Consider the following 25393-nt stretch of genomic DNA (forward strand, 5'->3'; position numbering starts at 1 on the left):
ATGGCATAGCATCTGATATGAAGATATAATGACACTTATAATGCAAAGTTGACACTTTTAATGGACTTTTTATGCAAATTTTGCTAGAACTTTGAATTGAAAGGGTCATTATTGACCAAATAATGCAAAATTTACACTTTTAATGCAACTTAGTTTAGTGTACAGCACATACAAGGCAACATTAGGCAGAGGAGTTAGTTATTTTTAGAACAAAACATTAGTAGTTAGACATGAATAATTCTCATCACCAACAAATTAAAGCACTGAGTTGTAAATAAAGCCAAAATATTTGCATAATTTCAATTTATCACTTACATTTATTCAGAAGTCTTTAACCTATATCAGAAATCACTTGCGTCTTTGTCCTAAATGTGATACCAACTACTTTTTTTTCATTTATTTGGCAAAGAGACAAGCATACACACTATACTACACAAACAACAGGTGTAAAAATGTTCCTGAATAAGTAAAAACTGAGATTTTGTCAGAAGGTACAATCAAGAAAAAGTTTTGTAAATACGTTTCTCTAACAGAAGGTTATTTATCTTAATGAATGTGTCATTAAAACTCAAATTAATAAATACTTAGTTATGAAAACACAAACATCCAAAACCAAACATTAAATGCAAATGCTGGTTTTGCTTCTTACTTTGCGATGATTAACTCAGATTGTTTTGTTAAATTTCTTTTGAACAAATCAAACTAGTAAGACGGGAAACAGAAAATGGGTCATCACAGACGACCTAAACAAAGAATCAAACTAACACAAAAAGTAAATCCCAGATCTAAAGCCTATAAGAAAATATTTCAGGTGAACGCCAACGACGAGATGATAAGGAAGGAAACATGACTCTACATGAAAACACCCAACACTCCAGTTCTTTAAAGTAGCTTTTATTTAGGAAGTGAAACCAATTTTGAGTGTTTTCATTGTGCTTTACATCGTCGCCAATCCAACTGGAGGTCCAAACAAACCTCAGAGGAAGAGCTTATAACAGGAAGCTTCAGTAAAAATAATTATCATCGTCTTCGTCGTCATCCTAACTGTACAGATCTGTAGAAATAGTCCGACTCCAAAGTCACATCAGTTCGTTTGTACAAGGCCGTTAGCTGCAAAATAGAGGCATTCTTGTTTGCTCTTAAAAAAGGTGTTGTGCTGATGCTTTCAGAAATATTTCCAAAAATGGCACAGCATTCTGCAAACTGGAGGTGTCACTTTTCTTTTTTGTTGAATATTTTTCTCATGTTATTAAAGGACAGTACAGCCTGTGTGTTGCCAGCATTATTTTGTTTTGAATTTTTTATTTTTTTTACATTTTCTTCATCACACTAGAAAAGGGAAAAGGAGGTTATTTCTACATACAAGGCATTTTCTACCTGATTCTAAACTCTTTCACTGTGCTACTGTTTCTGACTCAAAAAGAGTTGTGAGATATAATTTGTAAGAGGAAGTGCTTTTATATAAGAATAGTTTAACTACCTTTTGGCTATAATAGGCTACAGTAATTCATAGTAGAGTCTAAGTGTTCAGAGATGCTCTCTGGTGCTGAAATATTGACCATGTTTGCTCTTTCTGTTGTTACATTCAAACAGAAAGACACTAGCAAAGACATATTTCTGTCTACAGTCACACACTTTAACGTTTAGATCTGAAAAAAGTCCAATCTGTCTCAAAGTCTCAGATCTGTTCAAAGACTCAGAGAACCTCAATCTGCACAAACCGTCTGCAAAGTTGCTCCTTGTTGAACTCTTAACACTGTAATGTTACAGTCACAAACTCTAATACATTTTATGGGAATTTTATGTGGTAAACAAACATTAAATTGGGCTTAACTGGAAAATAATTGAAGTGGAAAGAAAGATACATGCATTGTTTTTTTTTGTTTTTATTAAATAAAAATGTTCTAATTAGTTTAGGGATTTGTATTTTCTCATCTTAAATCCGATACCACTAAATAAAATCTAGTTCAACTGAGTGGGAAGCCGCTTAATTAGCAAACAGAATCCACCTATTTGTAATTTAATCTCAGTATAAATTACATCTGCCAGTTGATTTAAAAAGTACCAGATTAATCGCACTCTTTGATTAAAGATTAATCACTATGCCTAACTTTGTAATCTTGAAATATAAACACGCACAAATTTGTACAAGTCTGTCTGGCCGCAGTCTAACCTGTTAAAACGTAAGAAATTATCTGATTGGTTTTTTTAGCTGCAGAAAGCTGGTGATGTCTCCCAGTACTTTACAGCAACTAAGGGAAACGTACGCCACTGCACACGTATACCAGGAGTAGGAAGCTTGTTCAGGGGAAAACTGACAGAAAAGATCTGAACCTAACCCTGTATGCACATTTTCAAAAAATCTTTTATTGTCCCAAACCAAACATGTCTGAAGATTCTCAGTTTTTCAAGTTTTTATATTCAGGAGGATTTACAGGAAGTCATTTTGTTGTAAACGTTAAATATCCAACGGAACTTGTGCGTTGAGGCGACGGTCGCTTGTCCTCCTCCAGGTAAACCACCGGCGTAATTTGTACATGTGAAATTTGTAGCTTGTGTGCATAGGGGTGCACATGTGGGCTAGTGATGCAACACAAGAAACTTGAAAGATGTTCAACTTTTGTTAAACTTTCATCTTTCGTTGTCGTTTATCACACCCTATGTGTCAGGACCACAATGTGCTGCTGAACTACATAACGCTCTGCTGGAGAAACCCAGAAAAGTATGGCTTTTAGGTCAAAATATTGTTGATTAATCTAAGTTTTGTGACATATGTGCTTTACAATTTTAATATTAATCTCGTGTTAACGTTACCAGCCTTAGTATAAATACACTTCTTCTGTGAAAATCTCAGAGGCTTTGCTTGATAACGTTGGTGAACAAACAACAGTAGCACAACAGACAGGCCAGGGAAGAAGTGATGGAGAAGTTTCATTCATGCAAAAATGGAAAGAGGCCGGTACATCCAGAAACCTACCCAGACATGGTCAAGCTCTAAAGCTAACGGACTGGAGGAGACTCTTAGTCAGAAGCAGCCAAGAGGCCCATGGTGAATCTGGAAGAACTTCACAGAGTCACAGCTCAGGTGAGAGAAGATGTGGACAGGATATGTTTTAGTCGTAAACTTTATCTACCTTTATTTTACGACAGAAAACCTCAAGAACTCCTGATGGTTTACCAGGAGCAGCACAGGGCGTCATCAGATGTAAAAAAACAATATAACCTGTTCATTTGACACTAAGTTGAGCTTTTCTTAGCCTACTTCCCAACTATTGTGTGTGACAGAAAACAGATCAGACATGCATCTCATACATGAAACAGAGCAGGTCTTAAGCATTTAAGTTAGTAATTCCTTAATATTGATGCAAAAGCTCCAGTTAAATTGGTGGATTATTTCACTTATGACAAGATATTTTCCCCTTGTTGTAAGTGACATAATCTGCAATTGCAACAAATACTTAATACTGACTTTAAAAAAGCTCTTATTTCTTGCTGAAAAATTACTCATAAGTAACTTTTGTATTTTTTCCAAGTGTGATAAGATAACTAGAAACTAGACCAAAAAATACTTTGTAATATGTTTACTTCCAGCAGAACAACAACCCTAAATACACAAGTTTAGATCAAGGCTTATAGCCATGTTAGAATTACCCCAATCAAAGTTGAACCACAAAAATCAAGAATCTGTGGCAAAACTTGAAAGTTGCTGCTCATTTACATTCAGTTTGGTCAGATGAAGTTTCAGCTACTTTGCAAAGAAGAATTAGACGGTATTTCAGTATTTAGATGTGTAAATGTGGTACAGATACGCCAAAAAGCAACTTTTTAATTGTTTTGGGGTTTTTTCTAGCAAAAAGTTTTTCTACAAAGCATGTATTGTGTTCCTTCCACTTCATAACTTTGCATAAAATCCCAATAAAACACACCAAAAAGTTGTGGTTGTAACCTAATACAGTGCGACAGAAGTTCACGTTCATCCATGTTTCAGCACCAGAGATCTACGTTCTACTTTCTACAATATTTTAGAATATTAATACAAGTCAGGCAGTGCAAAAACCCACGTACAAAAAGACCCGACCCAACCCAACCCAGAGCTCTCCAAATAAAGGAGCTGATTCATTTCTGTGAATCCCAGCAGCATCTAATAGCTTGTAGTAACACTAATGTAATCAAAAAGCTAATGATCCCATCATCTAATTTTGACAAGCAGGCTTTGTAACAGAGATTAAATAATTTTCGTTGCTGAGGTCTTATTGTAAATATTTAAAGAATCCCCAATTAGGAAAAAGTCCAGAAAAATTTCCCTGGAGTCACAACAGAAACGCAGTTCCTGTAAATTAAGAGCTCTTATCCTAACCCATCTATTATTCAACGCTTTTGTTCGCTAACTCCCTGAAATTTAACTTCTTGCAACTATGTAGAATAAACGTAGTTGAACGTTTAAAAAAATTACAAGCATCTATGACCAGCGCTTCTTTGAACATATCATGCATTATTGCTCAGTCGGATGTGAACGGAATATTGCCCACGTCAGAAAAGCTGCTTCATTTGCCTCTTATCTAAGCAGTTTGGCAAAATATATATAAAAAAAAAATACTCATAAAATTGGCATAGTTTCTGTTATTTAGACAGCTTTTTTTCCTTTTTTTTTGCATGCAAACGTTTTGGATACTTAAAGTGGCAAAAATAAAAAAGGTACTCAACGTTTACAAAGTGTCAAATGCTTTGGCATATTTGTAACAAAGGCAAAATGCTGCAATAAAGTGCAAAATAATACAAGATAAATAAATAAGTAAATAAATAAATAAATAAAATGCAAAAAAATGTATTTCATAACACTGGAAAAGGTTTAACCTTATTAAAGGAAAGACAGACATTTTTAATGTCCATATTTCTTTTGAACAATGACAAATGAATAGTGAAAAAAAACATATAAACATTAGATTTAAGCATTAAGAGAACATCATTTTGGAGCCGCCTGATGGCTTACTTTGTGTTTTGTGCTCATATTTAACTAGAGGTTACTATTATTCAGAAGCCAATTAGTATTAAATATTAAAAAGAACTTAACGGTTTTTTCTGTCACTTCTATATTTTCAATGCATTTTTAGGAAAAGTGGGTCTTACTTGTTTTCACACTTCATTGTGGTTCAACGATTCACCATGGATGAAAGCATGTTGTAGTGTAAGAGAATATAATAGATACTCTGACTCAATTAACGGACTTAAAGTTGTTCCTAGCTATTCAATTTAAAAAGTGAAACTCATATAATGTATAGATTTATTACACAGAGAACAATATACACTAATTTGTTTGTACATTTTGATTTCACACACCTCTGGCCATGGAAGTTACTGGAACACCTGAATTCAATGATCTGTCTGAATATAGCAAATTTAAAATTCCTATTTCTGCTCATTATGATGAATGTGATTTATCTCAAATTAAATCCATACTGTGTTACTTGTGCACAATTTTCTGCTAAATGTTTTCCTTCCACTCAGTTTTGGATGCTGGCATCATTATGTGAACAATCAGCTTCTGAAGTGTAATTATAAAGTCTACCAGGATTTTTTAGGCCAAAACTTACACTTCACCATGAAAAATCACTTTTTGTTAATTATATGAGAAAGTGAATTTTGGGTTTTCATTCTCTTCATACTACAGTCATCAAAATGTTTTATATATATGACTCCACGTGTAATTAATCTACATAATGCATGAGTTTCATTTTTGTTCGTAATTTTTACCATAAAAAGCAGAACACTGATTATTCTTCTGATTCCTTTGCATTTTCTTGTAAGCTTCAGTTTCACTGAAAACAGGACACAAGAATTATCCTTAGATTATGAATCTTTGTGTCTAAAAAAAGCTGAAAAAGATTTGCTAAGACGGTGGATTCTGTGCTTGATCACATAAACTCTGAGAAGAGACAGAGACGTGGAGGAGCCATTGTGCTTTTGTGTCGTTTCCTCGTTGGTAGAAAAACATCTGACGTGGATTGATATAGACACAAATAGATCTCAAAGTATAATGTTCTAGATGTGCTGTGCTTTAGTTTACCTCACTGGGGAATAAATCCTATCAGGTTCTCTCAAACTTTTTAATAAACCTTCAAATAAAAATAACTGAGAGGTTTCCGAAACCAGAAAAAAAAAATTTCTCCTTTGTTGCACTCTGGTTAATCTTTTGGAGTAAAGCAGACGAAATTGGATGTAAGTTAAGTAAATAAACCCTAGATGTGCTTTCAGAGTCTCTTATTCACTCAATGAGCTCAGAGGGGAAAAAGCCCCCTTAAAGCACGCAGACTCGTAGTGCTTGTTCAGGTAACTCTTGAGCGCAAATGTCTTGTCGCACCGCTTGCACTTGTAATGCTTGAAGGCTGAGTGAGTCTGCATGTGGGCACGCAGGTTCGATCGGTCAGCAAAGGCTTTCCCACAGTGCGCGCAACCGAAGGGCTTCTCTCCGGTGTGCGAGCGCATGTGACCCTGCAGCAGCCACGGTCGGCTGAACGCTTTCCCGCACACGTCGCACTTGTGCTTGAGGTCGTGGGTGAGCAGGTGCATTGCCATGGCAGGCATGGAGACGTACACTTTCCCACACGTCGGGCACTTCTTGGCCATCTTGCTGTCGATGCTTCTGTGCGTCTGCTTGTGTCGGCTCAAGTTGGAGGATGTGGCGTAGGTTTTGCCGCACTCGCTGCATGTGTGCCTCTGGGTCGCCCCTCGTGGGTTTGCCGCTGCTTTTCTTCGTGACCGTCCATCCATGATGAAAAACGCGTCTACTGAGTATCCTTCGCTCACGGCGGCGTCTCCGTTAATGTACCCGCCGGCTGAGGACGAGACCTCAGACCTCGGACTGTCCGGCTGGTCCGAGTCCCCATGGATGTCGCTGTGGATACCTGAATAGGTGTTGTTTATGTGGCCGTAGATGATTGATGAGTGGCTCGGAGAGGGCACTTTAGAGATGACTGAGGAATCACTTCCCACCACATCTTCATAGGGATTCGGGCTTAGATAATCACTGACGTAACCTAAGGAAACAACAAAACACATTAATCATCATGGAGGGAGGAACGATCAGACATTAAAATCTGGGTTGTAATTCTTGTAATGTTTCCAACTCTTGTGCTTTTGGTTGTGGGAATCTGCTTTAGATTACCAAAAAATCCAACTACAGAACACCAAAACAAGATGTGGACTGCAAAAACACAAAATCTCAAAGGATATTTTTGGTCTAGTGTACACTTGAAATAAGGCAAATCGGTTTTGATAACTAGGATGAGTTGAAATGTATGATTAATGTATAGATTAAAATTACTTTAACTTCAAGATGACGTATTGTGAATTGGCGCCACATAAATAAAAATAAAATTTTTCTTTTGCATGTTCCACGCGTTCGAACTGAAAAGGGGAAGCAAGCATTCAGTGTTATGGCTCCTTCAGCCTGGAATCAGCTCCAGTCTGAACTCAAGATATCAGAACTGATTTCAATGGATTTATTTTGAGCCGTTCTTAAAAACAGGCAACAAGATTCTATTAAACAATGTCATTGTTTTTAAATTGTTTTATATTGTTTTACACTTGTGCATATGTATAAATTAGTTTTATTTTGTAACCAGGTTGCTGTGTATTGCAGACTTCTGCCCAGGTCCCTCTTGAAAATGAGATCCAGATCTCAATGGGGTTAAAAAAAGGAATTGAATTGAAAAGGAATCAAATTAAAACTCAACTTTGCTACTAATTACTGTTTACTTGTCCCTCAGTTTAAAATACTTGACTCAAACCTGGAGATGTTGCTTTAATATGTTCACATAAGTTTCATGATGCTGTTTAATTTCTGAGGTGTATCCATCAACAAAACAAACATAATACAACCAATTCCATAATTTACGATTCCTACAGTGTTCACAGGTTTTTAAGTCTCTTTAATTTTAATCCAAATGTACAGAAGGTATGACCAAATATTTCATCTCTAGTTTAATCAAACCACAACATTAAGCTCTGGAAAAAATTTCAGAGCCCACTGCACTGAACCCCATTGAAAACCTCCTGGTTTATTCTGGTTATTCCACCAAATATTGATTTCTAAACTCTTCCTGAGTTAAAACATTAGTATTGTTGTTTCTAAATGAATATAAACTTGTTTTCTTTGCATTATTTGAGGACTGAAAGCACTGAATCTTTTTGTTATTTTGACCATTTCTCATTTTCTGCAAATGAATACTAAACTTTTGCTTGGAATTTCAGATACATGTTGTCAGTAGTTCATAGAATAAAAGAACAATGTTAATTCTTACTGAAACATTTACCTATAAAGAGTAAAATCAGAGAAACTGGTCATTTTAAGTGGTCTTTTATTTTTTTCAGAGCTGTATATCTCCAAATATTCAGTTAGTGTCACTAAATGTACTGACACTGTGATCTAGATTTATGACTGAGTGACTTTTCAGCCCATATACAAGTAGAGGACTGGTTTCACTGTGGATATTAATGCCTTAGCCAGTTTATTGACGAGGTCTTTTAGTTTCGTTCTGGTGTTAATAAGAACATTTGCACACAAAACATGCTGTTTAAACTTTTGTGTAATTGTTTAAAACAATGGATGTGGCACGTTGAACACACAAGACAAACCTGACTATCCCTTCCTGATTTTTTGGCTTATTTCCACATCGAAGAAATGTTTGACATGTTGGCTTTAACTTTGGCTACATTCACACGGCAGCCTGATGTGACACAATTCCGATTTTTTTTTTTTTTTTTTTTGTCAAATTTGATATTCTTTGCCGTGGTCCTTCACACTTCCGTGTTCTCCAGCGTGACCTGAAAGTGTCCCGCATGCGCAGTAGGGGGCGCAGTAACGTCACCTTGCTCAGTGTTCTGCCAACCGCCATAAAACGAAGAAGTGCTCAGTGTTTGCGGAAGTAAACATGGAGTCTAGCTTACACATTTAAAGTTGTTGTCCGACCGGAGCCAGCATATTAACAACTTAATCCTCATTATCGTCCGCCATGGTTGTTATTTTTCTTCCCGCTTGGGCGTATCGGGACGCAGAGTAGTGACGTTGGTCGAGTGTCTGTGACGTTCAGGATGTGGCCGTTAGGATTCAGGTCAGAGTTGAAAAGGTCAAATAGTATCGGATATCCAAGTGGCCTGGATCGCATTACAAAAAAATCTGATCTGTGTTGTTCAGACTGTTATAAAAAGATCAGATATGAGTCGCATTGAGGCAAAAAAAAAAAATCTGAATTGGGTCAGCCTTTGATTCTTACTTTTATGTCTGAAAGAATCAGTTGACTGATTGTTTCTACTGATTTAAAAAAAAATGCAATTCTGAATCCTCCAGTCAAAAGTTTTCTTTTTTTTAAAGAAAAGAAAAGTTTCACCAGAGGTAAAAAATAACTTTAGAAAATCTTTAGAAAAATGGCCTCCCTTTATTGTAAGCTAAATATATAGAAATAAGGATGAATTAAAACTTCTGAGAGTAAACAAATGCTATGTAAGAATGAACCACACTCAAATTAAACTCAGATCACTTCATTTATTATTAACAAAACACTGAGTTACAGCCTGCTATCGGATTTTAAACTGCGATCAGATGAGTTGTGCTTCAAGACCATATTTTGTCTTTTCTTTGTGCCTTTTCCTTTTGGGAAAGAACCTGGAAATGGAGAATTTTGCAGTATTTATAGAGGGACTAAAATGCTTTTATGCCTTTGGCAGCACTGCGTAGACACTTTCCGACCCTCTGTAGGAAATCTTTATTTTTCATAGAAGGGTTCAGTAAGCACACTTGCTCCTCATCAGCTGCACCTTTCCTGACAGGTCCACCGCCACACACCGTCACACCCTGGGGCTGTCAGAGCTTCGGCTGTTGTAACATAGACCATCTCTATTACAGCAGATGGGAGGTCTAATGCTCAGTGGGCACGCCGATACTGACAGTCCTCCTCTTGAGCTAAACTGCAAGTACATCTGCCTGGAGATCCACAGATTCCTCCGGCCTTGCCCTGCATTTTTCTGCACGGCTCTTGACAAATCGGATCAATTATTTCTTAGTGAGTTTTGATGTTGGCTGCTTCATTATTTCTATTATTGGCTTGAGCTCAACAGGCTGAACTCGAACAGACGCAAAGAGAGAGACTGGTCGCTAATAACCCACAGCCACAACTCCTGTGGATCTGCCGATCAATAGCTCTCCATTTCAATTAGCACTCTGTGGGCATTAAGACACAGACAGCAGAGGAGATACTGTTGCTGGTAATATAATTTCATGATGCAGTTCTGAGAAAAGCTCAGATGTTGATCGATATTACGACCTGGAGAAGGGAGACGAATGGAAGAGAGAAAGAAATAAAAAATGAATGAAAAAGAAAGAAAGGATTTTACACTTTTTATGGTGAGTGTGGTTGTGTGTTTTGGCAGGATGGCACTCTGCTCTATTTCTAATTTAACATTTTAAATGTAATTAAGACAGAGTAAAAACAGGAAGATGGAGGAAAGAATAGTGAGGTGTGGTGGAAAGACTGAAAATCATGAATCATAAATATTCTATCACTGCACTCTCACAGCATGTGTGTGTGTGTGTGTGTTTCCTGTTTTGTAGAGCATGAATAAAGTTTTTGAAACATGATCATGTGTTTCTTTTTGAGCTTTATTTAATTAGGTATGTCATCTAAGAAAAGCTCCTGGCCTGAACTGACATCCTTTCAGCATCTCCTCTACAGGGAAATTGGCCTTAAGCCGTTTTTCTTTGTTTGTTTTGTGTCATTTATTCATTTATTTATTTTCATTTTTACTTTGCTTTGTAGCTTAGGCATATAGTGTGGTGGGTCTGGTTGCCCTAAAGTGTTGAAGCAGAAAAAAACTGTTTTGATAAATATGTAAAAAATTTTTAAAAAAATGTGAACAAAAGCTACATATTAGCAAGTCAATGCTAATGCCTAAAGTTAATTCATTTGACTTTCTCATTTTGCTAACCAGCTGTTGCTAAAATTAACAGCTAATCAGCTAGTAAGGACAACATTGCATTAGCATGTTGTTCAACATGCTAATGCAAACATTAGTAAATTGATGCTACTACACCAAACTAATGTAATGTGGGCTAATTCTAGCATTAGCATGCTAATACTAATGTTTATTTTAATGTAGTATCAAATTTGTACAAATTGACAATTGTACACTAAACTAATGTAATGTATGCTAATGCTAACACTAGCATTAGCACACTACTACACTAAACTAATGTAACGTGGGCTAATTCTAATGTAAAAACCTAGTTAGCTTAAAATGTGGTATTGTTAAATATGTTTACATTTATATGCTAATACTTAGGTCCACAACTGATTAGTGTCATGTTCATAACAGATGTTTATTCCAAGCTAATGTTTGCAGGCTAATGCTCATGCTAACAGCTTTTTAGGTTAAAAATATTTCAGTGTTGTTGAGCTTACAAAGGCTTACATTAGTATGCTAATACTCCATAACTATATAGTGTAATTTTCATATTCTTTAACAAAATAGACTTGTAGCGCCACACTTTTCACAAATGGAAATACGTATTTTTCTGCCAAAAGAGATTACCTTTAATGTGTATTACAGATGTCCTATGAGTGTTACAAAAAATAAGATCAAATGTAGGTTCACAGAGAAATGTTTAGTCATTATGTACTCCAGTGCAGATGCCAGCAATGAGCATAAAAATGACTCACATTGGCAGCAGCTGGCACATCCAGGATAGACCACAAGAGACCCAAATGATGGCAGTCAGTGAAAATTGTACAATGATGTCACCAAACAGAGGATGACTCATTGATATACTGAACAGCATTTAGACCACTTGGTAGTTTGTTAGATGTTACGTTTTGTTTTTATGTCAAACTCTTTGTGACGCATGTCGGTTCTGTATGTGTACCAAACTGTTTGCATTTGACCTGTTTAACATGTTTTCACAACCAGAGTAGATACAGCTGCAGTCCATGCTCGTGTGTCTAATAACTGTCAAAACGAACTTTAGTTGCATTAGTTACACGTGCAAGCAGTGTCTGAACTGCTAGGAGAAAAAGGTTAAGAAAATGTTAAGTTATGCTGTTTTTCCACACTGGAGAATGCCTGAGAAAATTTGCTATCTAAGAGAAATTATGACAAAAGTAAAACTTGACTTCTCCCTGTTATTCAGTTTTTATGTAAAAAAAAAAAATTATGTAACCGCTGCTTTTGTTTCCTCAGTATCAGAACTCTGTCTCTTTCTGTTTGTCTTTATCTTCATTCATGTCTCCTCTGTATTCATTTCAAAGTACCTTTGCAGCATCAGAGCTGAAAGCAATTTTAAATGCTTATTAAAGTTTAAATACCCATCCCAAAGATGAGTGTTTCCTCTTATATGTGTGCTTAAAGTGTAAAGAATTAGAAAGGGAAATAAAATAAAAGGATGAGATAGAAAATGAGAGAAAAGGGGAGAAAAAAAGCTGCAAGCCACAATTTATTTTTTGATCCAAACCAACAGCGACTGATGCACACTTGTGTGCTTTGGACACTTGTAGGTCACTGTGTGTGTGTGCACATGTGTGTGAGTTTGATGCTGTGCACTCAGCTGTGCAAGCTGGCTGGGAAATGTGCCGAGTTGACAGAAACACAGTGATGCGAGTGTGTGCTTCTGTGCGAGCAACAAGCTGCAGTTGCTTCGCTCAACATCTTGTTATATTTATAACGGTGGATAATTTCTGGAGTCTTTACTTGTTCGCCCTAAAGCTTCTGTTGCTGTCGCAGGTTTCTGCTCTCCACTTCCGCCATCTGAGCGCCTGAGATCTCTTCTTCTTACATTTGACCTTGCTACAATGTGAACCTGACCAGGCTGCACGAACACAATTACATGCCGATGTGGTGGAACAAAACTCAGTCAGCTCTTTCAAACTGCGGTTATTTCCCCACTAGAGGGCAGAAAAGAGCTGACGGAAACAAAACCAAAGCACAAAATAACCCCATAAAGGGATTTAACAAACGATTGGCTGTTATTTTCATCCCAGTAAAGACTCATTTGTTCACTCACCGATGTTCGCTTCCTATCTGGCCTATTCTTTCTCAGTTTGACATATGGTGGTGCTTATCAGACCTTGTGTGCTGGAAACAGCTGCCTGCTCAGTGGCCTAATAAATCAGCAGAGGGCTTTGCCACAAAAGATGGTCTAAGTAATTTCTATGTATCACAATGCCTCATAACATTCTTCTAACTACCTCTTCTTCTTTTTGGTGTTTGCTAAGCAGTTTTACTCTTGTCTATTTTTTTTATTATTATTTTCCTAGCACGAATCAACCTTAAATAATCTCTTTTAAACATATTTGAACCTAACTTCAAAACTAACATCTGGAACCAGTTAACTTTTTTCTGTGTGAAACCCATATTTTTGTTTCTTACAACATTATTAATTTAAAATTAACAAATTAAATTTAGTTTTACTTTCTACGGGATGATTTTTTGATTTTAACAAATGTTTCTACTTTCATTTCACACAACTGGCACTGATGTGGTTCCACTGGACAGATTTGACTCATTTCTCTCTTCATATTTTCCATTTTCCCTGACATTTTTGCTCAGTGTTGAAGAGATTCGTCAGCCTTTCCTCGTATCCAGTATCCAAGATTATGCAGCGTGTGGGGAACCATTTGCAGTCAATAGGGATGTGGAAAATAAAACAGAAATCTTGGGAAAACACTTCCAGGGTCTGAATGACCATTATGTGAGGAACATAACATTTAGCAGAACAACAGGGAATCCCAATGCCTGCGCACTGGTGACATAATATATTAACAGAATCATTTAATACAGTTTGTTGCAAATATCTCGCTGTGATTATGTTTTTTCTACTTAGCTAAACATAATATATCCTCTTTAGTGTACACAATTTGCACTTGCAATCTTAAATATACCATAGAGGCTTTAATGAGAGAGAATCAGAAACTAAGTCTTTACAAGTAGCTCATTTTTCAACCTGTTCTGTAAAAATCTGATATTTAAATCCGCACACATTGCTTATGCCTCTGGCTGACTCCACAAACAGTGACACACTTTTTTTCCACAAAGACTCTGTGAGTACACCAAAGTGTGAAATGTGTGAATTTTCCCGTAAAACGCCAAATCAGTCCACGTCTCACAGGAAGAGGGATTGCTGCAAAGTCAATCACTAGATGCAATCGCCTGAACTTGGTTAGATAGTTCAGCTCTCAATGCACTTTGCAAGAAAAACAGGCCCAATTTATTTCAAATTATACAGTAACATTGAATAAATCAACCAAATACAAAAACAATCCATTAGATTGAATAAGGCGCAGTTCAATCGGATCCCAAATTTAATACAAGGTACTCTAATTCAGATTATAATCTCAAACATTAGTCGGCTGCATCAAGTTATTGTCAAAACTTCTTATCCATTAGCATTTGACTTTGTCTTGTGTTGGACTGATTACTTTAAATATTTCTGGATCTGTAGTAAGTCTGGATCTGAACTCCAGTAGGTTGTAAATGAAAATATAAATGTCTGTTTTCTCCTGTTTGTTTGCTTTATGTTGTAGATTTTTGGCTTTGAGCTGAAATACATGTTTCGTATCGAACTGAGTTTGAATATTACAGACAAATTAAACGATGCCGGCGCAGCAACGACCCAGAAATGATCCACAGCAGAGACCAACCACCTGGAATACACTTAGTTTTGCTTGCATGCAACTTTTTTCCCCCTCATCTGCAGATGTTAGGCATGCATTTCTCTGTGCACATCTAAAAATACATCCAAGGAAAGCACTGTGTAAGAAATCTCCATGGGAAGTGGGAGTTTTTTTCTTCCATTTATGTTTACCCTGAGGACATACCTTTGAGAATTGTGACCTCAACAAGGTCAACCTGGTTTATTTACCCGATAGTCTCAAAATGCATACCTTAATCTCCAACTGCAAACAGTGATCTTTAAATCTTTATAAATACTTTACATTTCACTGACTTGAATTTGATGTATATTTTGTGCTTAGACCCAGGTTTGACCCTTTTTTCCTACTCCCTCTCAATCAGTCATGACTAACGCTTTAAATCTGGGTATTAAAAGTGTGTTTTAACAAACCTTTGTCATGATTGTGGAACCGCAGACTGAGCTCCTCTCTCCGGCTGTAGGAGGTCTCCAGTGCAGCAGCAGAGAAGTCGTCCAGTTTGACTTTCTTCACTAAGAAAGACCGAGGCATGGTGGGACAGTCGCTGCTCCTGCGCTCATACGATTAACACACGCTTTTCTTCTCTTTCCTAATCCTCTTAACTCTGCACCCAGTGATGGGAATCAGTTGATTTTTCGCATATAATTTAATCTCCTGGCTTCCTACAGCGTCGAATTCAAAAGTAGAGGCATTATTTTTAGTGTTTCTCCTGTGCTTCTTTGTTTTCAGCAACAACAACAACAAAAAAGTGTTTTATAGTTAAAACTTAGCTCTGGAAGACCAGTGGAACTCCAGTAGGTCGTAAATGGAAAATATAAATGTCCGTTTTCTCCTGTTTGTTTGCTTTATGTTGTAGGTTTTTGGTATTTAACTCCGTGCATGTTTCAGCACCGGACAGCTCCTCTCCTCCTGTCCGATCCGCTCCGGCAGAGTCAGAGTCACAAACGGGCAAGGGAAAAACCAGCTGAAAATCCGAAACGTGTGCCAACCAGTGAGGTTTTATGTCTCTCAAAACCAAAATGAACAAAAGCAGAACGCGAGCGGCGAGTTGTGACTGTTTGCAGAGTGGCGTAAAAAAAATTTTTGATTAAAAGGTTTCACAAAGAAAGCAGCCGAGTCCAAAAAAAAAAAAAAAAAAAAAAACGTCTCGAAACCTTCGTGGGGTTTTTACTTCTCAGATGGCAACGCAGCTCCTTGTGAAATATTGCTTGTTACTGCTGGAAGACCAGAAACAGAGCATCGGATCGCTTCCCTCTCTCTGCCTTCCTTTCTCGTTACGTTTTTCTCCTTATCGGAGCTGCAGCTCTCTGACGCCTGAGACCAGCTGTTGCGGCTTTAAAGGACGAGAGAGACAGACAGACAGAGAGACAGAGAGAGAGAGACAGGTAGAGAGAGAGCTCCTTTCTCTCCATCAAAGAAAAAATAGAGCATCTTGTCTTCTGGGACCAGCAGCGGTGGAAGTTGGTTTAATTAAACACCTTTAGTTCGTCACTCACGCTGGTTTTTATTAAGCGAAACTAAAAATTGGAGGCACATTATTTGGTCACAAAAGCATTTTTAAAAACGTGTTTAGATAAATATGGTTGGCATTACCGCGTGCTTTACATATTAAGTGCAAGTTAATAGCAATGGCGTCAGCGTGGTGTGGTCATAAATAGCTTTGCTAGCTTCACTGCACTAATTCCTACAATATTTTCCCTTAACAGCAGAGGGCGCTACTGTGAATGTAACGCCAAGAAGCTAAGCTAATATTGTTACGCCACGTTAATTAACCTTTACCTGGCGTCGGAAGGTTAGTTATGCAAACATGACAGCGCAGGTGCCCGTCCCTGATTGGCTGCCAGAAGACGCCGGAAACGTCCAATTGGTGGCCTCCCGGAAGTGACGGATATAAAAGCTGCAGACGCGGACTTCCTGCCATCCATCCTCAGCTCATGTCAATCGGCCACACTGTCTGTTAACACCTTGTAAAGTTCTTGGAGCTGTAGGAGTGACCTGCTGTTTGTTTGCTTAGTTTTCTCATGTTTTTCCTAATTAGGTTGGTAAGTTTTTGTCATTTGGTTTATTTACTTTCAATTAGGTAAGTTTTGGTTCATATTCAGATAGTTTCCTTTTGTTTGTTGTTTTTGGCATTATAGCTCACTCTGAAGCCATATGCTCCATTTCTTGTAACATCTCAATCAAAAATACATCTTTTTAAAATAAATAACAATGTAAAATGTTCAACTTTATGTGTGTCGACTGCTTGGGATCTGATAGAGGATGCATCCTTCATGTTGCGATCTGGCCACCCCTAAATGGGTCATAACAAATATCTATTTGTTCAGCTTTATAAATAAAAGTTTATTTTTTTGTAAAACGAATAATCTGTGTTGTGACTGAAGTGGAAGGTGAATTTTTAGGCAATATTCCCAAAACTTTCCAAAATGCAATTGTTAAACAGAAAAGTAACTGCAAGAGAATAATTTCCTGCAAAAAAAATTTTTAGTTTAATTTTTGATGCTCTCAACTATCTTAGATTTTTAATGTACATATGGATGTAAGTTGAAACTTTTTATGATCCAAATCCAAAGTCTGCCTTAGTTTTATATTATTCACATCCAACAGAGCATAAATAAAAGACAATCAGAACCTACAACAAACATCTCAGTCCTTTGGACTCTAGAAAACAACGGTTGGTGTTATTGGCAGAAACAGACATATTTATTGGTGTATAAATGGTAGAATATACTGTGAATCCATAAAGTGATGAACCAACCAGGAGAGGACCGACAATTGAGCCTTGTGGAACTCCGTGAATAGTTCTGATTTCTCTCATTTTAGCTATATTTACATGTTTGACAGTTAATTTAGACCAAAAATGAAGGTAAATGCAGAAAGCAAGTAAACTGATGTGCAGATAAATGGATTTGCAGCACTTTTGTTCAAACCCACGACTTTCTTACTGCAACGCCGCAATGCTAACAACTTCGCCGTTATGCAAACCCACCGTCACAAATTGAACTTCTTGTGAGACAAAACGTAGGTCAGCCAATAACTCCCTTCTTTACAAGTCGAATCCCTTGCAGCTCTACAGTGTGAATAATCCAATAAGTGGTCACTGTAACTCAGATGAAGGTGTTTTATCAAATGATCTTTATCAGATACACACAGATGATGTGAGCGGACTCTGCGGGGCACGATGTTCATTGGTGAGTGCGCTGTAGGGAAGGGAAGCAGTGCTGTGACGAAGCACTAATTTGGAGTTTAAACTCACACACACACACGCACACACACCCCCACACACGCCGTCACACAAAGCCGGCAGTGCAGATGATGAAGTGTGATGTAATTCAGTGACGTCTGTATTTATGTAAGTCTTGTTCAGAGAGGTCCTTGTGTTATGAGTTAATTGATAGATGCTTGGGAATTTATCTGTTTTGTAACTTACAAGTGTAACTTCATTTGTATGTTAATGCTTTGCAGTGAGGATGTTTCCTGTTAGCTCTCTGGAGGATGGTGTTTAATTTAATTCATACTCACAGCACAGTATGTGTCTGAACATGTAATCTGATGCTGTAAAATGCTCCGAACGTGAACAGAATTTGATCAGTCGGATTGCATGTTTCCAGGGCAATACAGTTAAACTGGGCCTTATTATTTGATTGAACTGATTACTTTGAGGACTAAACAGTTTGAGAGTTAATACTTATCTCCCTAAAAAGCTTCGAGACACTTAAAAAATGCTAACTATGTTTGTAGACAACTAGAATATTAAACATTTTAATATTCTAGCTGTCTGTTTTAACAAGCCATTGTTTGTTTTAGCAAATGTGCAAAAATGCAACGTTTTATTATTCAAACAACAAAGCCCAAAAAACTGATGGCTTTTCAGTGAGGAACAGAATAAAAACAGATAAAATTGCTTTGGCAATAGAAACAGTGAAAGAGTAAATGGTCACAGATCAAAAAAATACTGTTACATGTAAATTTAAGTCATCCTATTTGGCTTAAAACAATTCTGGGAAATGGTGCTAAATTTCACTTAAAACTATCACTTCAAGTAAAATGCACTCTTGTAAAATTTTAGACTTTCTGGGCGCTAAAGAGAGTTTTCTTTCAATAAATGAGTATAATAAATTATTTTGTGAAGCTCTTTGAGGTATTTTATTTTGTGAATTGTTCCTATAGATGATACCATAGGTTAAATGTAATATAACTGAAGTCAAATAAGCTGCATTTAAGTGAACTGACTCAAATTAAACTGAATTGAACAGAGCTGGATTAAGTTGAACTATATTAAACTCAATTGAACTGTACTGAACTAAACAAAAGTGAACTGAACTCAAAGGGAATGAACTAAAACTGGCATGAACTTGATGGAAGTTTGCTGTGTATTGCTGACTTCTGCCCAGGTCCCTCTTGAAAATGAGATCTAGATCTCAATGGGGTTTACGTGGTTAAATAAAGGAACTAAAAATAAATAAGTAATTGAAATCAGTTTAATTATACTGAATTGAACTTAGCTGATCTGAACACTCATTGAATCAAACTGAATGAAATTATAAACTCAACTTGACTGGATTAGTTTGTACTAAGTTGAATGAAACTGATTGAATTTAACATATTGAAACAAGACTGAACTAAACACATAAAGTAAATTGAATTCAACTAACCTGAATTAAAGAGCAGTGAACTGAAGTGATCTAAACTGAAGTGAAGTTTGTTGAAAGGAGGCAGAGTTGGTAAAAGTGTAAAGGTTCAGCATTTATGATTTTACCTTAGATAAAATGAACTGTTCAGGATAAAAAGTGACACTTTTATCCTTAACGAATAATTACTAAAGTAGAGAGAGTGACCGAGCTTGTTGAACCTCTATAACTCATAATAAAAACATCCACTATAGACACAGGGTAACAATTCATTTCACAAATAAATCATAAAGGTCAAATAAAAGCAGAAATATAGATGTTTTTCTTGTTTTGGTGGAAACCTAATAAGCATTACTGAGTCAGGTTCATGTTGCCACTTAGTTTACTGGATTGTATAACAGGAGGATGTGCCACCAAGATCTGCCACAAATGACATTTAAAATGGGCCACTGCAATGTCAAATCCACAGAAAATACACATCATTATGTGCAGTGAAACTTTAAGCTCTGGGGCTAATACAACAATGTCAGGACACTGAATTTACAGTGAAATAATGATGAATTTAGGATGCAATTTAGGCAACAAATGACATTTGAAATCTAAAGGTGACATAATTGATAGAAAGATCTGGTTACTTAATATGTTTTCTAAGATATTGTTGTGTTTTTGTTGGTTTTTTTTTGCTTGCAATTTCTCCAAAATCAGATTCAGCACAGCTAGGAGGCCATATATGTTGTTTGTGCATCATGTTTAGTTTTTTACTTTCAAGGAAGGATGTCAAACCAATGACAAAAAATACAATAAAATACCTTAGTGGCGTTTCTGTGTCCGTCAATGACCATTCTGTTTGAAAGCTGCTGAAATTTCTGATTATTTTCCATGCGAGCCACGAGCACTGCCACACTGCTGAGCTCAGCGAAATAAAAAACTGCTCGTGCATGCGTGTGAACGTGCAGACTGTGGGGACATGTGGAGACTGGAGACTCATTAGCATAATAATAGACTTGGATGCATGTAGACAGGCAGGCGGTGTGCGAGCATGTGTTGGTGTGTGTGCGCGCGCGAGTCCTGTCAAGAAAACACAATTGGAGGGTTCTTGTTGACTTTTCATTGCTCTGTCATCTAAAGACCTATTTAAATGACAGGGTTTAAAATAAAACCCCTTTCAAATAGACGGGTTTTACATTTAAAGCAATATCCAGATGAAAGGGTTTGTAAACAAAAAGTGACAAAGAGAGAGATACTGGCCAGGAGGAAGGAGAGAAAGCAGAAGGAGGGAACAAAGCAGAGAGAGGAAATGTACAGAAAAACCTCTGATGGAGGACAAATGGAAGGTCAGATGGTTTAGGTGTGCAAAGAGATGGAGAGAGACGGCTCAGATAAGTGGTTAAACGCTGTGATGGATCGCCCTCACTATCACTTCACCCACTTCAGAAATGTGTCATTATTGTTTTGGTAGCTACAGATCTTTATTCTCTTTATTTTAAAAGTTAATGGTAGCATACAAAAACTAACAAACAGTGTAAGGCTCCGTATGCTACAGTAACTGGTTATTTGTTTTATTCCCCTTCCATCAATCTTGTGCACACAAATCTGATTAGCTCTTATCACTTATCTATTATATAAATGCCACCAAACTCAGCCTGAATTTAAGAGAGCTCAAAAACATTTTGGGAATAGTTATTTGCAAGTCAAATTCAAAATATGTGCTCTGATCTTGAGCTAACAAATGAAAACTAGTGTATTTAGAAACTAGAACAGTTTCCTCAGCAAGCGTGTAGCCTGAGTCTTCAGGCTGCGTTCACATTGCAGCCTGAAGTGACCCAATTCCGACTTTTTTTTTTTTTTTTTTTTTTTTTTGCCAAATTGGATTTTTAAATTTTTTGCCATGGCCGTTCATGCTTCCAAATATATGCGACTTGTACAGTACGTGTTCTGTATGTGAAAGTGTCCCGCATGCGCAGTAGAGGGCGCAATAACGTCAGCGTTCTCAGTGTTCCGCCAACCGCCATTAAAAGAAGAAGAAGAAGCGCTCAGTGTTTGTGGAAGTGAACATGGAAGCTAACGGTGGAGCATAGCTTACACATTTGAAGTTGTTCTTCGACCGGAACCAGAACTTTAACAACTTAATCCTCATTATTGTCCGCCATGGTCGTTGTTATTCTTCCAGCTTGCGCGTATCAGGACGCAAAACAGTGACGTTTGTCGAGTATCAATGACGTTCAGGTCGGATGAATGCAACCTGGACGTCAGGTATCGATACCCAAGTGAACTGGGTCGCATTCAAAAAGAATCCGACTTGTGTTGTTCAGACTGTCATGAAAAGATCAGATCAAGTCGCATTATATTAATAAAAAAATCGGAATTGGGTCACTTCAGGCTGCATTTACCTTTCCAAGATTTTGGAAAATTCCTTACCTAAGTGTTAATGATTAAAATATTTGCTTCTCTGTTTTTATCCATTTGTATACAGTCTATATAAACATCACAATCTAAATATATCAGTTTACGTTTCAGACATTTCAAGAAAAAGTTTTTTTGTTAGTATTGCCTTTCTTGATGCAGCCACAGAGATGCTCCCTTTAATCTTCAGGGAATATTCTCAAGGGGCCAAAAGAAAAGATAGTCAGGGTAGCAGGATGAAAAAGGAACAACAAACAAGAATAAACTATGTTTCTTTTTTTGGCCTTGAAATAATATTTCAAACTTTCAAAAAATCTGCAAATTAAACAACATGTAAGTGGAAAGATAACTGGCAAAACCACTCACCAAAGTAAAGCAATTCAATGCAATATTAGTGTAACAACATGCAATACAATTACAGTTTATTACTGTTACAGTGTTGGGATGACACGCCTCTTTAGTGTCACTTGTGGAGTGGCGGATTTGGGCGATGGGAGGCTTTTTGAGGAATGGGTCCAGAAATTGATGTTCTAATTATCAGGGAACACTTTTCTCAGTCTCAAAAAGAAAACTTACTGGATGGTGTGAGGCATTCATCCCGTTCTTTGAAGAACGTCTAAGGGCCTTGTGGGAATTTTATTCTGTGTTTAATGGATCTGAAGACGTGTTCAGTGTCTTTAGTTGGAGTGTTTTGTGAATCTGGATTATCTGGGTTGTTTTAAGGCTATTCAGATCTTGTACGCTCAAACCAAGCTGTGTTTCGTCAGCGCTGCCCCTGCTCTGATCCTGCGTGTAGCATTCATTGACAGCATCGTGTCAATGAATGCTGTCAATGAACGCTCCTGAAGAGGAGGGTGTCTGGGTTGGGTTTTTGCAGATTATGTGGTTCTTTTGGTGTCTTCAGCATGCAATGGGTCAGTTCACAGCTTAATGTGAACCAGCAGAGATGAGAGTCAGGTCTTCTAACACTGAGGTCCTGGAAAAAGTGTTTTAATACATAATGCTTACATAAAAGAAATAGTAAACCAGAAGAATTCTGCAGCTCTTATGTGATTTATTTAGAGTAAAATAAACAACAACATGAAAACTGAACAGTGTCTTGGGAGAGAATATGAAAAAATATTGAAACAGGGTGCGTTCAGATTATTTTTTTTACACACATAAGACTTTGTAGGTGTTTTGTAACATCCAGTCTAGACTTCGCTGTGCACATGATTGTTCTGTTCATCATATTTTTACATCCAAATAGAAAGTCCTAAAGTTCAATTGAATGCTAAGTCAATCTGATATTTCCTGGTCAGCGTGATATTTATACACCTGGTTATGTATAAAGTACGTAAGCCAGGGCCGGCCCAAGGCATAAGCAAGCTAAGCAGCCGCTTAGGGCCTCAGGATCACCAAGGGCCCCTCCTCAATGGAGCTGATTTATTTTTCTTTTTAGTAATAATTCCTATGTCATTATAATATAAAAAAAAACACAATTTCACTTTGAAGTGATTTGTTTTTACAATAATATGCATCTGATAATGTATGTAGAAATCATTATTTTATGGATAAAAAGAAAAAAATAAATTGCTCTTGGGGGCCCCTGGTGGCCGCGGTAGGTACCGCACGCTTTGCTGGTATTATGAGCATCCAAACGTCCAAAGCTCCGGTCAGAAGTTAAGTAAGCAAAACAATGTCTCAAAAAAAGATTTATCCTTCAGGGAGGGAGAAAAGAAAGAGGAAGAATAGAAAAAAGCCAAGATAAAGGTTTGTTTTAATGTGCCTTGATAATGTAATGTAAAAGATTAGTAAAGCTGCTAATATTTCACATCGCACGACTCATGATCAATAACTGTATGCTGCCACTGGCGCAAACCAAGAAGAAGACAGGAAGTAGTTGGAGCATGATGGCGCTGCATTTTATTTATTTACTTTTTTTGTATGACGTATCGCCTGAACACACTTATTCACATGACTTTTATTGTGTTTCTTTGTTAGTGGAAACACTGCTATAGCAAAATTGTTTGGGTTTTTATTTGTTTTTTGTTTTTTTACATCAGTGAAATATATTTTTTTAAATTTTGCGCACATTTGTAATAGAAACCCAACAAACGCAAAACCTGCGGGAGGGACAATATCCCTTCTTAGCTTGGGATTTTATTCTTGGCTTTGAATAAACTGAAACTGAATTTGAATCACCCAGAATGAGATGTCTGTATTTATTCACTAGTAAATCTCAGATACACAGTATGGTTTGGGTGTATGCTGATGTTTTGCATTTTTTCCAAAGATATTTTTTAAAGGAGAGCTGCAGGATGTTACTTGGGATTTTGCTAAATTCATCAAAAGTTTCTTCCGGTATTGTGGAGTTGTTCACTTAGTTACTCTTGAGGTTGAAACAGCCAAAGTTCAGGAAATCTGGAGAACCATTGACAACCAATTTAGAAAATCACAATAAATACATCATTGGTGTTTTGTGCACTGCAAAAAGCATTGGACTTTAAACAATAGGAGGCTTGATAATTACTGTAAAAGCGACCTGCATGTGGTCAGATGCAATAAAACCAAAACACAGATGAAAAGACCTGAACACCTCTGGTAAAGCCATCATGTCCGTGTCATCAGGACACATATACGGCTCTGCATGTGTGCTATGAATATGTATGTTGTATGTATAAGATGTGACCCTGGGCATTAATATGTATTGGGTGGTAATGAGGCGAATTGACAGATCAGATGGTCCCTTCTTTAACTGGTCACATGTGGCTCATTAGGGTAGGGCCACACGGAGCACCTGATACCCCCAAAATGACTGCTGCACCCCGAGAATTATTATAGGTGATTTATGTTTTAGGGGACAGGACAAAGAGACCGGAAGTGAGACAGAAATGAGAAAAATTTGATTATAACTCACATGGCAGGTATGTAGAAACTTGTGGTTAGTTTCTGCAAAACAAACAACATACAGAAAATAGAAGAATTGACAGAAGATCAATATAAAAACTATTCATGTCTCATTAGGCTGTAAAAACAGCTGATACCCTCATGAGAAAAGCCTGTCTGTCCCGGCTGTAAAACAGTAAATAACATAACAATACAGAAGTTAAAACCAGGTTAAGATCGACTCTGGACACAAGAGTTACAGAAAAAAATGACACCTGTGTTTCCTGAATCATTTTAAGTACAGAGCCGCCTCTAAACCATCACATATGGAGAAATTAAATTACCTTTGCTCAAAAAAATGCGATAGAGTTGCAGATTCCACACATCCAATAAAACTGCAATTTCTCCACGATAAAACACCAATCCAATCCAAATCCCAGAAATGTTCCTCTGCTGGTATTAAACTGGAAATCACATTAGTCATGATGAATCTCGATGCTTGATTTCAAAACTAATCCGGGGGAGATCTCTAACTCGATGGGCTTTGTTGAAGGAATATTTCGTTTTTCATTGAAACTTCTAAAGAAATGTTTGCCTGCCTCTCTAAATAACAGCATGAGGAAAATACAGTCATCACAGTTAGAGCTTATATTTGGTAAATTATGTCGTCCCTTTAAAAAGTCCATCTAAATAAAAAAACAAACCATTTTTATAGACATTATAAATTGTCTTGAAAAGTATTCAGGCCTCTTGACCTTTTTCAAGTACAGACACAATTTTTTGTAGGTATTTTATTGG

General features: G+C 37.0%; 1 protein-coding gene across 1 annotated transcript; it reads right to left on the minus strand.

Annotated features, from left to right (window-relative positions):
• Positions 1 to 717: 717 nt before the first annotated feature.
• On the minus strand, positions 718 to 15977 carry LOC102225425 (transcriptional repressor scratch 1-like). Its single transcript, XM_005796534.2, has 2 exons — positions 15107 to 15977; positions 718 to 7034 (listed from the first exon to the last, which is right to left on the minus strand). Exons 1-2 carry the CDS (start codon positions 15222 to 15224, stop codon positions 6259 to 6261), a joined length of 894 nt encoding a protein of 297 aa, XP_005796591.1. The 5' UTR covers positions 15225 to 15977; the 3' UTR covers positions 718 to 6258.
• Positions 15978 to 25393: the final 9416 nt, after the last annotated feature.

Source organism: Xiphophorus maculatus, chromosome 13, assembly GCF_002775205.1.
Source record: "Xiphophorus maculatus strain JP 163 A chromosome 13, X_maculatus-5.0-male, whole genome shotgun sequence".
Classification (NCBI taxonomy): Eukaryota; Metazoa; Chordata; class Actinopteri; order Cyprinodontiformes; family Poeciliidae; genus Xiphophorus; species Xiphophorus maculatus.

Bases quoted from the DNA above. Each gene is read 5' to 3' on its own strand.
- LOC102225425 (XM_005796534.2), bottom strand. From the start codon at position 15,224: ATGCCTCGGTCTTTCTTAGTGAAGAAAGTCAAACTGGACGACTTCTCT. The intron at 7,035-15,106 runs GTTTGTTAAAAC...TTGTTTCCTTAG, and splicing joins GTTCCACAATCATGACAAAG to GTTACGTCAGTGATTATCTA.